Here is a 15,777-nt window from a genome sequence, read left to right as displayed (position 1 = left end):
ACATTTGCACCCGAGTGTAACACAACACTTTTCCCCTCACTATAGCGAGGAAACTACAACGCAAAAAATGCGTTGATCACTGCTTCCAGTAGTTCCACAGGTGGTAAATCATCTTTATTACTAGATTCACCTACTTTTATCAATTTTAAAGCAGTTAATTTGACTTTATTCCAGGTCAAATTACTTTACCCACTTGTGAATAAAATGCGTTTTTACCCGCTGGTATTAAAGGACAAAACACGTGTTTCCGAGCTAGTGAGGGGAAAAACATAGTAACTATCTTAAAACGATCGGTATGATTCGCACTATAATATACATCAAATATTAGAACTACATACGATATGTGGATCGCATAATGTTGATGTCAAATATGATGTTTTTGTTTGAATAAACTTCATGTTTGACACTGACTGATCGGTATCATATCGCATAATGCCATCTTACTCTTGAAGCATTGTTCAGACACGGTAGAGTATAACGCCTAAAATTATTGAATAACAATACGGCGAATAGCGGTATTGTTGAACGTTAAACCTCAACCGCTTCAACTTATAAGTAATTTAATTTCGATGAAGGGAGATAATTCGCGCGTCAAGTTCGTCGAGGTGCAAGACCGTTAAGTGGTGGAAAAGGGATGGGATAGGCGATTGTCGTTTTTCCCATTTTCCGTACTTTGCGAACTGAACACTTCAGTACCCCGGCGTCAGTCGTAGCTGGCGGTTGTCTCCGCGCCGGCCTGTCTCGCGCACGCGAGTGTATTCGTAATACGATGAGTGGTGTATTTTATCCGAAGTGTGATTTGTGAGTGTTGAAAGTGGTTCGTGTTTCGGCTGGAGGTTTGCTGCTACACTGCGCTAAAATGTGAGTTTTATTCTGAACGAGGGTAGGCTTTACGAGTATAAAGTTAATTGATTTGTTAATGGTGGTAATATGTTCATGGTTAGCCGGTAATTAACATTTAATTACAGAGGCGACATTTATCAGAACGAAACTGCATCTGTGTTTTGTTGATTTATTGGAGCAATGGGTTCTTAGTTCTGAGACTTATGAGCCCGAGTAAGATGTACTATTTGCCTACATGTACATACCGACTCACGCAATAATATTGGGATTTTCTCGGAAATCTTCCACCTACGTCTTAACATAGCTTGGATGAATAAGTTTAATACTGACTTACCTATATAAAACAACTAAGTAACAACAAATGTCTGAACTCGATATCACGTAGGTTACAATTAAACTTTAGTAGATAGTTTTCATATTATCGTGAACATTATGAAATGTTTTGAATTTTAATTTGTGTAGGTAAGTATTAGGTGACAAAAAATGTATTATTACATACCTACATAAAAGGAGCTAAGTATCTGTTTCCGTTGGGTCAGTATAACGGATCATGGGGGTAGGTATGTAGAAACATATTTAGGATGGTCATTTTTAAAATAGTAGGTCAGAAGCAGCAAACACATGTAGGGTTACAATGCGCGTTGGCGACCCCCCACGTTGAGCTTCGGCAACCTTACTGACCGGCACCAATTCAACACTATGACTAAGGTCTAGATTTATTTGGATGCGGTTTTTTTCATTCCCACCCTTTCGAAAGTAAGATTATTTATTTATGAAAACTAATTCCTCTTCATATTTTCAAAATTTAAAAAAATTTAATTTATTAAATATAATTTCAGAATTTTTCAGCCTTTTCTTCACTTCTGCTGATATTTTTTTTTTTAATTATTTAGGCAACAAACAGTCACACAAACAATAATGTGAAAATACATGATGTATTAATAGACCTACAGTGCCCTAACTTAATTATATGTTGTTAGATTTGCCGCACTACCTACCCCCAAATCTCATACGAAGTTTTTATAGTACAAGAGAGTTTATCACTAATATCACTATATATAGTCCCTAAATTAAAAATGATATATACAACTTGCCCTAGTTATAGAGGAAATAGACGAGACATGGGACACGACCCCTGTTTTGTGAAATTCGCACGGTGCGATTTCATGGCTAGCTTGTGACCTAAGAAACAATCGTGCCTAGCGGTATAGCCTGCAATAGAAGTGCATACATACTTGTATTACTTACTCATCTAGTATACTTTTACTACATAAATGTTGTAGTGTCTAACCACTAGGTACAGCGAACTGGCTTCGACTTCTGAATTTCGAGCGCACGGTTTCGTCACTCGAAAATTTGTGGAAAACGGCGCTAGAAACAGGTTCTAGCGCCGTTTTCCACAAATTTTCGAGTTCCAGTTACTGGGAATCTAGTTTTTTTTCAATTCTATCATGTTTTTCAGTTCTATCAATATCAATGTGAAAAACTCTTACTTTGTTGGCGCGACTACCCAATGTGAGCCTCCAAGTCCTCCAACACAAGAGCACTCCACTTTACGCGGTCGAGCGACATCTCGCCAGCCAAACTCTGATTGTATAAAAATTAAAATTAATATAGGTATTTGCGCGTAAATATATTTGTGACATTTATTTGTAGTTAAACGTTAAGTCCTGATAACGGGGTGCAACCATGATTGCAAATTGGTTTAATTTTATCGGTCCCGTGATTCGCACAAGAGTACCGGCTTTATTGGGTTACATTTTGTCACACGGTTACTTTCAATAATAAAGTACCTATAATAACTACTTATACCAATATAGGAGTATCACTAATTCAGTCGTGACTTTGCCAATAATTGTTTCCCGTGTGAATATTTTGATACCTTCTACCTGAAAATGTCTTGTTGTTTAATAAAGTTTCGAAAACTAGAATATTATTGAGTATTTTATTTAAATGACAACTTTGTGACTCTAAATATATGAAAATTTACAACGATCCGTTAAACGTGGTACTCCTAGGCCCTAATACCTCAATAGCAATAGATAGATTAAATTTATTTATAACAAACCAGGAAGCTGGCGACATTTCCTCGCTGTATCGCAATGCTGATACGTTATGCATTGTAAGTCACCAGTTACGTCAATCAGATGCATCAGAATTTCTGTAAAAAAACTTGTAAGGATTTCTGTAAAACTTGTACGCGTTGGGCCTATTTAGAATTTTAATGCCATATGGTACACGTTAGGTACCGATTTTACCTCAGCTCTTGTATTTATTACGTTTAAAACTTGTAGGTATTATGAATGCCTTTGACATACGTCGGTCATAATAATGCAGTAAACAAACTGCGTTGCGTCTTTCTTTTAATTTTTGAGTCACTTAAGGTCATATAAACTGGAAATAAAAGTAAAAAACTTGTAAATGAATACATTAGTTTGTTTTGTTAAAATGACGTAGAGTAAATTACGATCACCCACCATATTGAAGTAAGTACCAACCTGTCTTTTTGATTAGTTTATATATTTTAATTTAGTTTTATTTATTTTTTTATATGTACTTTAGGTTTATTTTTTGAATTTTTTTTGTTTAAGATTGTACATAATAGTAACTTTTTATTTATTTAATAAATTTATTTTTATTAAGTACCTACTTATAATTGAATGGTCTTTTTATTTAAATAGGAGTAAGCCAAAGAATACCTTTAGCAAATACAAATCAGGGAAGTGTCAAAATACAATGAATTATCAATATTAAATTATGACATGAGCATAATAGGTAGGTAATTGCCGTACTCGTTGATTTATTGCCAAGTTTTATGACTGCCTGTGGTCTCTGACCACCTTCAATATTGCGACGTCTATATTGTTACAATGGTATGCAAGAGACATAAAATTACCAGAGACACAGACATACTCCGTAAAGGATAAATAAACTAAAAAACATGCTTAAATATTGCTTGTTTAGTTGGCACCTTTGGCTTCAGTCGGTTAGATGGCGAGAATAATTAAAACATATTTACAATTTTAACCTCTTGCCGCTCAATGTACGAGATAGATAGATAGATAGACAGAATACTCTTTATTGGCACACTTCAGCAAAAGATACAGTGGAGACAAAACGAATGATTACACGAGATGTACATTTTAGTTTAATGGGGTCCATGGGGTCCATGCCGCAGGCCGACCTATTGGAAGGGGTTTTCTCGTTATAACTTAGGGGTATTTTTGTAGGTAAGTTTTAGTTTGTTATTTAATTTTATTTATAGGTTTAATTTTAGTTTTCATGTTATTGTTTTAGTTCTTACTAGTTTATATGATTTTGTGTTAAATAAATAAAGTTCACCGTTCAATGGAATTTTACTCTGTTAATAAATAAAGTAGCATTTCTTTAGTCTCTAAAATTTATCGAACAAATGAAACTCAACTACTAGGATCAAAATTCTCTAGCTACATTTTTGTATGGTGGGCGTTACGAGGTACTTTATAAATATGTATAATTTTTTAACTCAGGTTCTAAAAGTATCAATCCTGTGTAGAAATATGGTAGTAAACTATCCACGGTATCTTCACAATTTATTTTGACTTTAAGATTCTACGTATAATACTCCATCCTGTTTGGCAAGACATTACTACTTACGACTACGCAGTTATGCTGCGTGACATATGCACAGGCGACTTGGACTGTCCAAGTCTTTTGTCTAAAATATACTTTCGAGCTCCTACCAAGCTAACGCGGTCCACTCACCTCTTCGGTCTTCCGAAGACCAAGACCAACGCCGGAAAACGTGCACCTATCTACAGACTGTGCGACTACTACAATAAGTCTCTTCTCGAGATTGACTTATTCTCAAAGTCCCGCGCCCAGTTCAAGACAGCAGTAACAAATTTGTATAAAAGCAGTAATACAAATATCTAGCAAAGCTTTTTTGTTATTCCCTACTAGCTAAATTAGTTTTAATTAAGCACATTTACAGAAGTCTCTCTTGCTTGTAACTTGTGAACCGCATGTTAGTTTTTAAGTTTAAAGTTAAGTGTTATTCTTTCATATGTTCTTCGTGAGATACGTATATGGAAGCATCTGTGTCTATAAGGATTTTTGTTATTTTAAGACTTTTTATGTTCATGCCATGTATGTCTTCTGTGTTATCTCCTTAATAAATAAATAAATAAATAAATAGACTGACATTGCACGAGCAAACAATACTAATGCAAACACCCTGTTTTTATTCAATTCCGTTAACTTTAAGGGAAGATTCTTTACATCACATACAATTAATTTCTCTACGAAACTAGCGTCTTAACTCTTGCGGTTACCGAGTTATTAAAAAAATAATAGTTATTTGTTATACAAGGGGGCAAAGTTGTATTTTAACGCCGAGTGTGGAATTGAAAAACGAGCAAGTGAAAGGATTCTATAGTTGAACCACGAGCGAAGCGAGTGGTTCGAGAATAGAATCCTGAACTTGCGAGTTTTTTAACACACGAGAAGTAAAATACATTTGCACCCGAGTGTAACACAAAACTTTTCCCCTCACTATAGCGAGGAAACTACAACGCAAAAAATGCGTTTATCACTGCTTCCAGTAGTTACACAGGTGATAAATCATCTTTATTACTAGATTCACCTACTTTTATCAATTTTAAAGCAGTTAATTTGACTTTATTCAAGTTCAAATTACTTTACCCACTAGTGGATAAAATGCGTTTTTACCCGCTGGTATTGAAGGACAAAACACGTGTTTCCGAGCTAGTGAGGGGAAAAGATAATTACTGAACACGTGTGTGACAGCCTTTACCAATTCCTACTCGTAATGTTATTTGTTTTGACATGTGCCGTCAATCGCTTGACACTAACTCGAATGTTATTCATAAGGGTCTTTCACACTAATAAATTCATTTATTATGTATGAAAATGATGAAAAAAATTTTTTTGCGAATTTAACTAAAAGTGATATACAGGGTGGTTCCTTATAATGAACCTAACAACGTGTCGAATTTAACGGAAAACAAAAAAAAACACGGTGTATATGGAACTGTGGAATAAGTTCAAGGCTACGATGATGCATTCAGATTCAGAGACTTATAGTGAGTGTGGAAAATTGTTCAAGCGATTGTTCTTTTCCCCTAGCCTGTGAAATTACAAGATATTTATTTGCTACTATGACCACGGAGTACCTACCTACTTATAGTACTTATTTACCTTTATCGTTGCCTATTACGTACACTAGTGAATTCGCAACTTATAGATTCGTTGATCACTAGTATTGAACTCAGGCCCCGTAGCCGAATGGCATTTCTCCGACGCCAAACGAAAGCGATACGCCGCTGGCTCTGTCGCGCCAATACGCAAGCGCGATAGAGATAGATATCTACTAGCGCTTCGTTTCGTGAGCGTTTCGTGAGCGATTGTGCCATTCGGCTAGCCACCCAGTTTATAGTAAAAATATATCGGTTTTTTCATATTAATTGTATGACAACATTCTATATTCTCTAAAAATCCTTGTCAAAATACTTTATTTTTGCTGACTGCAAAATTTATTTTGCATATTAATTGTATGACAACATTCTATATTCTCTAAAAATCCTTGTCAAAATACTTTATTTTTGCTGCTGCATAGTTTTTTCAAGATCTGTAAACGCCAATCTTCATTAATGGAAATCGAGAAAAGGTCTTCTAAGGCCGTTTTCAAGTAGGACCGGATCTGAAAGGATCTGTGAGGAGAGTGAGGGCACTCACTGTCCAAAAAATACACCATGACCTATGGCAATTGTATAGAGGCCCTAGAATTATTTACTTATAAAATACCTATATGCTGTCTTATTTCGCCTTGCGGTATGACGAAAAGTATCAAGTATCTTACCTTTCTCAACGTGAAGCATTCGAGTAAGTATATTTTGGCAAACCCTTTTAAAAAAACCGGTCAAGTGCGAGTCGGACTCGCTCACCGAGGGTTCCGTACAAACTTTCAATAGTTGAATCATCAAAATGTTATTCATATAACTCTACAGATTTGACTAAATCCCTCAAGACTCAATTTCCCACATAACAAGTAATATTTGAATATACAATTTTATTGTTAGACAACGTCCAAATAAAATCAAGACTATTCGACTTCACTAGTTTACGACTTACGACATGTCGCAAGGACGCTCCTGAACCGACCTCATTATATCAGGAAAAACGCGATGTAGGAAATGAGCATCTATCGGCAAATTGAGTAAACTAATGCGCGCGAGCTAGTATGGAAGATGATTTTTATGGAATAATTGTTTATTGCGTGAACCGATTTTAACCATTTTGCCTCTATTTGAAAGGAGGTAATTTCATTGTTATTTTGTTAAAAAATACAGGTACAATAAACACCCGCATGGGTGTTGAAATTGAAAATGTAAATCTGAAAGGTTTTTTATAAATAAAAAAAAAAGTTTTCAAGATACGTGTACGATTTTATTTTTCCTGTAATATTCATTATAATAGCCATATTTGGTGAAAATTTCATAAATTTATGTTGGTAAACTTCGGAGATAAGGGGGAAGGACGGTATTTTTTTTTTACATTTTCCTTCACAAAACATTTTTTTTCTACAACCAAAAAATATAAAAAATAGTTTTGATATGTAAAATTTGAGCTCTTTCTAACGATATCCCACTTGACCTAGTTACTTGAAATTTTCAGTTTGCCCCCCTTTCATTTTGGCCATTTTCTATCATTTATATTAATTAATTTAAAAAAAAATACTTTCAACTTGTAGAATGTAGAGGTTCACAATGTTTATAACTATTTCAAATTTCATATCGATAGCATAAGTAGTTCTCGAGATATTTAACAATGTGACAGACGGACAGAGTCGCACCATAAGGGTTCCTGTTGTACCTTTTTGGTACGGAACCCTAAAAAGGCATCACTGGTTACAACCGCCCCCGCACGAGATAATTCTAAAATAGCAGCCAGGTATTTTCAATGTTGGTAACCTATGAAAAGTCGTTCTAAAATGCGCTTACATTAAATTTTTTCGTTATTATTTATTAATATACGTATATACGGAGCCACGCTGTTACGTCGTCGCCCAAATATAATGTTTAATTGTATAATTTTTGTATTATTTATCGTTTGTATTTTGTAGTTTCACAGTGTCTTAGTGTAAACTGTGATGATGTGTTACTTTTGATTAAATAAATAAATAAATACGTAGTAGTTCGAAATGATCGTGCATTGGGTTCTTAGACAGTATGCTACTCGTTAACGCTTCGTAGAATTATAGCCATCATGAACCATTGGTATCTTGTTTACGCGCTCTGGTACATGATCCTAGCTCGCAAGATATGCACATAATTAACCTTTGACTACAACAAAGTCGGTCTTGGACCTTGGTGTTGAATAATAACAATTTACCATTGTTAATAATAGAAAATTCCGATCATATCAGTATATTTGTTTTGTATTACGTCTACGAGTATTATTTGTGCGTCAATCATGAAAACAGATCAACGCAGTCAAATATCAGAACAAATCTTACGGACACATATCAGAGTACCTAGTATATCTTAAAGATCATAGTATTTCTTAAAGATCTCTTTAGATATCATTTAGAGTCTCGCCCGCGTCAACACAGCTACGGGTACGCATGAGCGAAATGCAAAATAATGATATCCTTTTTATGTCCTAATGATATTAGTGTGAATAAGAATTGGCTTGTATGTTAGTGAATCAAAATAGGCCACAGGGATTGAGCGTTCGATGAGCAGTGTTAAATTTCCTGACAACGTAATCCACTATAGGTATAATAACTGTCGTTTCAATACACTATGAGTACGATCAATGTCAAATGGCGTCAGAATATGATTTTTTTTATACCACAGTGGCAAACAAGTACACGGTCTGCCTGATGGAAAGCGGTCACCGTAACCTATGGACGCCTGCAACTCAAGGCGTATCACATGCGCGTTGTCCACCCATTAGAAACTTGTACACTCCTTTTTTGAAGAACCCCATGCTGTAGTTCACCGGGAATACCTCGGCAGGGAGCTCATTCCACAGCCGGAGCATCCGTGGGAGGAAGTTCCTCTGAAACCGCACGGTGCGGGACCATTGGCTGTAACGGCTCAGCCACGACATTGGTCTAAGCGCAACAGCGGTGAGCGGCGGCCATACATTGGAGCGAGACACAGCGATGGGACTTCTCATTCGCACGTATGCCTGCCGCTCACCGCTGCCGCGCTTAGACCAATGTCGTGCTCGTGGCTGGGCCGTAAGATGTGTGAATGAGCGCCCTTTCGATGTCGATGGCGAGCGGTGCGATGATGAAAAGTAGATGTTGGCATCATGTCAATGTCAAACAATGAGGCGTAAAATAAAAAAAAAAACAAGATAAAACTATATCTTTTCATAACCTTTCGTATTAGAAGACGGAAAGTGTGCAGCAGGAAATTAAAACAGACACAAATGAAATCGGAGTGAGACTACACATTTTCATTATTTAGCTTTTTACTAGTTCTTTTGTTTATGTATGTGTATACCAATAACAAACAAAAAAAAATTAAAAAAAGTGGCAACATCCTTCTGTCGTCTCGTTTTCTCACACGTATTGATTTGAAAGGGACGGCACTACGATGTTGCTACTTATTGATTTATACTATTGCTAGCCAGATTGTATGCGATACCAAATAATACCAATGGGTAAAAAAGTGGCACGTTAAACCGCACTTGACATTTTATGCTTACATGGAAGATGAAACTGAGTTTGCCCAGCAGTGGGACACAACAGGCTAACAAATAAATAATATTTTATGTAGATATGTAGCTCTAATGATCGTCTAAATATAAAGTTTCCTGAAACATTGTCTTGTACGTAGTTGTTTCATGTCTTGGCAACAAACACAGGCCATTCATTCTCACGCATTCCCTTTGTTAGAAGTGTACCTAATGGATAAATAAGAAAAAATAGAGACTAATTTACTAAACATAAAACAGAAAAATATTCATACACTAAGACGTAATTCTGGGGATTATTTGAAATTCGTTCATTATGGTTTTACACATGACATTATCTGGGTAAAGGGACCTAATTGTCGATGGCGCTTACATCCCGCGGCGACATAATATTTTGCGGTATTTGTACATCAACAATAAGGTCCATTTACCTAGATAATGTCACATATAATTTAAATCTGTGCTTAACACACAAGACATGCACTTACCGGGATTCGCACCCAAACATTATTATAATAGGTATCCATCCAGGTAAACCAAAACTATAATCTAGGGATGTACCGACTAGTCGCCGACTAGTCGGGAAAGCCGACTATACGGCCACTTTTGTAGTCGGCGATTAGTCGGCGAAAGGAATAGGATTATAGTATAATCCTATTCCTATAAATTAACTCAGTGTTGCGAACATTATTATGGCAATTTACGTATAGTGAATTGATTTCAATTTATAATTTGCACATGTAATCATTAGTACTTTAACTGCGAAGCTTAATACGTCAAAGAGGAACTACTCTCTATTGTTCGCATTAAATACGTCAAATACAGCATCAACAAGTGGTCGTTCCGTTATGCTGATTGGAAAACCAATATAATTTCCAATAATTAACGATTACCTAGTAACAGAGAGCAGACCTAGTTGTCGAGTTAATTTACATTAAAGTATAACCTTTGGGGGCGTCCATTAATTACGTAAGGGTTTTAGGGGGAGATGAGGTAGGTCAAGCTGAATGTCACAGAACCTTGCGCGGGCAGAGGGAGAGTTTCGCCAAATATCGCGTAATTCGCGTTTTTTTTTTGATAATAAATAGTGCGTAAATTGAGAGTAATTCATATTACACGCTAACGCATTTGTTGTACATATTAAGATCCGTGAATATGAAAGTGTTGATGTAGGTATTAAAAGTTCGGTTCTTCTTCGTCGTCTTAAGGTATAATTGTTAATAAAAATAAGAGAGGAAATTGAGTTTGTTATATACTTATATGAACTAGAAAAAAATCACGATATTATGGGGGTATGGAGGGAGTCGAGACAAATCTCATAATATGTCACAAAAAAGGGGAGGAGTTCCAAAAATCTCTCACGTAATTCATGAACGCTCTTTATGTAGGACACAAGTTCCCATTTCGGTCACATTCATCTTGTTTATCCCTATTGCTGCAGAATGAATGGCGACCATTACACTGCAGTTGTATCAGAACGAACCTTGAATGCGCAATATCGTATCACTCAATTCGATAACACTTATTTACTGTTAAATAAAATATTGTTTCTTCAGTACCGGTGTCCAATGCGTGTTTTTCTATTGATTTAGATTGTTGTATTAGAAGAGTGACGGCAATGTACGTTGAGTTATTGTTTTGAGTCAACTAATCGGGTTGTGTAGGTGGTATTTTGATGGCGTTCTATTATTATGAGTAACCTTGCTCTCTTGTTTGTGATGCATACAGTCGGGTATCTGCATCAGTTCGTAACGTAGGTTGCATTGCATCATGTAACTATGTCTCATTCATTTGCATTTTATCGCGAAATCGCTTTTTGTTGCGGATGTTCGGAGCATTTTATATGAAAAATAGCATTTGCTTCCAATTTTTATATTAAAAAATAGTCGAAATAATTCGAACGTTTACTTCAAATTACGTAGAAAACATTTCCCATAATGTAGTTTTTCATAACACCTAAGTATGGACTACAATGAGGACTATAAAAAAAATATGTCTGTATGGAGATACGAACGTTCCTTTTAAAATAAATTAAGTACTTAAGTATTTAAAAAGGATAAGTAACGTCGTAAACGTTCTTCTTTTATTTGCCAATGCAGTAATTTAATTAGCAAAGAATTTCTATATATTTTTTGTAAAAGAAAAACCAAAAAGAATAAGAAGTGTCAGTATTTATATAAGTAGCGTATTAAAACCACAATAAATGATTAATTAATACTGTCACCACAAGCATAGAGGAATAAGTAAGGGAAGATTTGTAACTCCATACATCAGTAAATGCGGGTTATTTGTATAGGCATAGTTAAGTGACATCTAGCGACAATCACGTGTCAAATAGCGTGAATAGGCTAGTTTCCTACTAGTCAAATCAGCTTCTTTTTATGAACTGTCAAAACGGTTTGCTAATATGGAATTACTATGAAATACTGAGGATTGACGTCACGGTCAATTCATTTACTTTATATCTTTCTCTTTGACTTATTAAATAGAAATTATGTTTAAAAATAACTACTGTCCATATTTTTCTTCTAATTATGTGGTGCTTTATTTCGTGCACTGCATAAAATATTTTATTGTAAGTATAGGAAACTAGCCTATTGAGGCATCACAAGTAAATATAAAACAGTGTCGCAAGATTGATTTATTCAAAAAGCAAACTAAATTAATTATTTGTTATTCATTCTTCACCAATTAAACGACGCTGTGTAATCATAATCATTCATTTAAAATTACGATGGCGCTGTAAATACATGTACCTGATGTACCTAACTAAGTAAGGACTTAGTTAGGTACATATAAATCTATCTACGGTCTATATAAATCTACCGACTATTTAAATCTAAATTTATAAAAAATATAGATTACGTATCTTCGGGCTATTTGCACGAAATCTTTATCCGAAATCTCCATCTTCGTAAAATTAGGACATTTTAAAAGACAACCTACCCTACAGCGAAACTTTTTTAATTTGAGCCGCGACATTTTCTGCGGCTCAACTTGTGAAATGAATGATGGAATAAAGAAGTTTTGGAGTTACTTAATTATTTTTGTGGCAAGTTTAATTACCCACAAACGATTTGTCTAAGTAACCGCCAACGTTGATTATGGTGAGCTCTTTATTCAGATTTAGAAGATTATCTTAGAAGACCGGGGTCGCGGTCGACAACTCTTCCATACAATGTTAATCCTCATACTTTTAAATAAATATACGGATGTACTCACGTTAAGAGACCACTAGTGTCTCGCGAGTGTAGCGTCGGGCCAACTGTAAGGAAAAAGACGCAGAATATGGCAAAGCCTGACCGACGCGGCGTCGACGTGGCGTCAGGTTTTACCATACAGTTGGCTCGATGGATGTGGGTAAAACATTTATCTGTATTGAATTTAAATCTTCAGTAACATTTAGCCAACCTGACTAAACGGAGAAAATATCGAGGGTCAGCTAATTTTATATTGATTTAAAGTTACACGATTTTCACTATACTGTAAGTTAGGATAGGAGTTAATTTTATCCAATAGATTATTGCGGCACCTATATCACCAGTGACCCGACATGTTTTGATTATGGCTAATCGAGTGCACTCAGGAGATTATTCCTACATATTGGTCCTTGCTCGAGGCCTATGAGACACTCATTATCGAAACTTACTAACTGTAATCTATTAGCCTAATTAAGATAACTTGGTATAGTCAGCAGGAGAAGTTGGTAAGCGGGCGAGGTATTAAATTGACTTTGCCACCCTCTTAGGGTCGGTTGCACCAAACTGTCTGTGACCGATTTAGCGTTCGCCATTTGTTTTTGTATAGGAATTTCCATAGAATTCTGTTTCGTAACGTTGACTCGTCAGTAAACTCTAATTGATGTAACTGGCCCTTATCTATTCCCTTAACAATAACGTCGCCTCAAGATTGTGAACACCTGCTCGCCCGCTTAGCCACTTCTGCTGCTGATTGTACCTTCTTGTGTATTTGTAGTTATGATAGTAGCTATTTAATAGGTGAAGCTAAAAATGGAGGTACTATTCTTAGTATGATGACTGTAAATCCTAGATAAACAATCCTTGATTGATACGGACAGTCGGACATATTTGGCCCCGTAGCCGAATGGCATTTCTACGACGCGAAACGAAAACGAAACGCCGCGAAAGGTAGTCTGGCTCTGTCGTGCCAATACGCAAGCGCGATAGAGATAGATATCCACGAGCATTTAGTTTCGTGAGCGTTTGTGCCATTCGGCTACGCACGCTATCCATATCATTCTAGAGCTAATATATTTAACGAATCATAAAGTCCGTGGTCCGTGTCATTTACAATGGCTTCTCATAACACGATATCACAAGTCAAGATGAGCGTCTTCGTGAATGACACGATCTATATGAACACAGGTTTATTGGTAAACAAACAAGTCACACCGCTATTCGTAACATTTACTTCCGCGTCAAGTCTCGCCAGACAGCAGGTACGATATATTATATACATATACAGGTACGTATGTATTATGCGTGTGTAGATGCATTCTCGCATACACACCCTGTGTCATCTAATTGCATCAAGGCAGTCAGCCAACCGGCAACGTACTCGATTCATGTTGAAACAGATATTCAAGCGTCCACGAAATGTGGCCTACTGAATTGATCAGTTGGAACACATCACATTGTTCATTGAGTAATTGGTAATTATTGGATTTAAAGAAAAACGTGATCTCGAAGAACTCTGTCAAGCGGGAACAGTCACAAAAATGTGGAAAATTTAAAAAATGTAGGCGCGAATTATTAAATGATTTAAATCAGGGATGTAACGGAAGTGTTATTAACGGAACCGAAAGCGGAAGCAGAAGTTTTGAATTTAGTTTAACGGAAGCAGAAGCGGAACCGGAACCAGAAGCGGAACTTATGGATGTTAAAAACGAAAAGAAAAAATACCACATAGGTTTAACATAAATCAAAACTACCTACAACCTAATTACCTACAACTTTTAGGTGTTTACTGTTTACTAACTAAGAATTTAAGAACTGGCTTGGCCTTCCGCCTTAGCGTTTAGTATCGCAGCACGTGGCAAGCAGAGAAATGAGCGAATGACAGGTATAGACCTGTTGGTCTTTGATGTACGCCGCTCATGTCCCACCGTCGCGCTAGGTTCCGACATCCGTTATAACTTCCGTTTGAAAAATAACAGAACCGAAACAGAAGCGGATGTGCAAAACAAAACGGAAGTTCTGCAGAAACGGAAGCAGAAGCAGAGCTCCGTTACATCCCTGATTTAAATTAAGCACTTTTTTTTAGCAAAACTTGTTTGAACAGCTATATGAGAAATTGCAGGTTGCAGCGCAGATTTTGAAAATTTTTAAATTTGTTTATAGGCACATATTTCATGGCGCACCAAAAATCACTAAACAATTGTTTTGCTTCAACATTAGGCTAACGTATCATAAAACAAACTAAAAATAACATTACATATAGCATTTTATGTTAAAAATGTACCGAATTTGGCCTCCATTCAGTTCTTTCCCGAACCGATACAGAAAATAGGAAGGCAGCATTATTTAACGTCACTAATGATAGCCAAACTAATGATAACACGAATCTCCACTCAGCATAAGACCATGCTCGGGTATTTTCAGATCAGTACGGCCGGGAACCAAACATAATAATTAAAATAAACTTAACAATTGACTTATGACTAAAGTATATTTTTATTAGACATAAAACTTAAGTAACAAATAAATAATACATATCTAACTCTAAAAATAACAATAAAAAACAACTTAAAATTAAATTAAAAACTAAACTAAACTAAAAATAAACTAAAATACGTCTAAATATGGCCCCCGCGGAATGGTGCCAAAGATGCTGGCAGCATTCCCTCGCTGAATAGCAATGCTAATGCGTTGCGAGAGAAAGCTGCCAGCTCTCTGGTCACCGGTAGTTTCTTTGAGCTTTGCGCTCAGCTCTTTAAAAACCTCACGGGCGCTTGGACCCCATGGCCCTAGGGTCTCGACGCCAACTGCCCTAAAATGGTATTGGTGTCCGAGACCCCGATATTTTGTCATCTTTTTTATTTCAGCCGCCTCCGCAGCTGCCCCAGCCCTGTTTGAGGTTCTTGGAAGATGGGAAGGTGCCAGTGTATCGACGCATGTGGCGTCCCAGACTAGCACCCGTCCCATCTTCCAAGGAACTAGGGTCATACCGTCCGGTCTCTTGCCATCGTCCCTCGAAACGCCGTTT

General features: G+C 36.4%; 1 protein-coding gene across 1 annotated transcript in view; it reads left to right on the top strand.

Annotated features, from left to right (window-relative positions):
- The first annotated feature begins 701 nt into the window (after positions 1-701).
- Positions 702-15,777, top strand: part of LOC125232731 (fibropellin-1-like) — a 557,970-nt gene continuing 542,894 nt past the window's right edge. Inside the window, exon 1 of the mRNA XM_048138489.1 lies at positions 702-861. Coding sequence (XP_047994446.1) covers positions 860-861 — 2 coding nt within the window. The 5' untranslated portion in view covers positions 702-859. The remainder of the gene's footprint in view (positions 862-15,777) is intronic.

This window comes from Leguminivora glycinivorella, chromosome 13 (assembly GCF_023078275.1).
Source record: "Leguminivora glycinivorella isolate SPB_JAAS2020 chromosome 13, LegGlyc_1.1, whole genome shotgun sequence".
Classification (NCBI taxonomy): domain Eukaryota; kingdom Metazoa; phylum Arthropoda; class Insecta; order Lepidoptera; family Tortricidae; genus Leguminivora; species Leguminivora glycinivorella.
The sequence above is the reverse complement of the archived record's forward strand: the minus strand, read 5'-3'. Positions and strand labels throughout refer to the sequence as shown.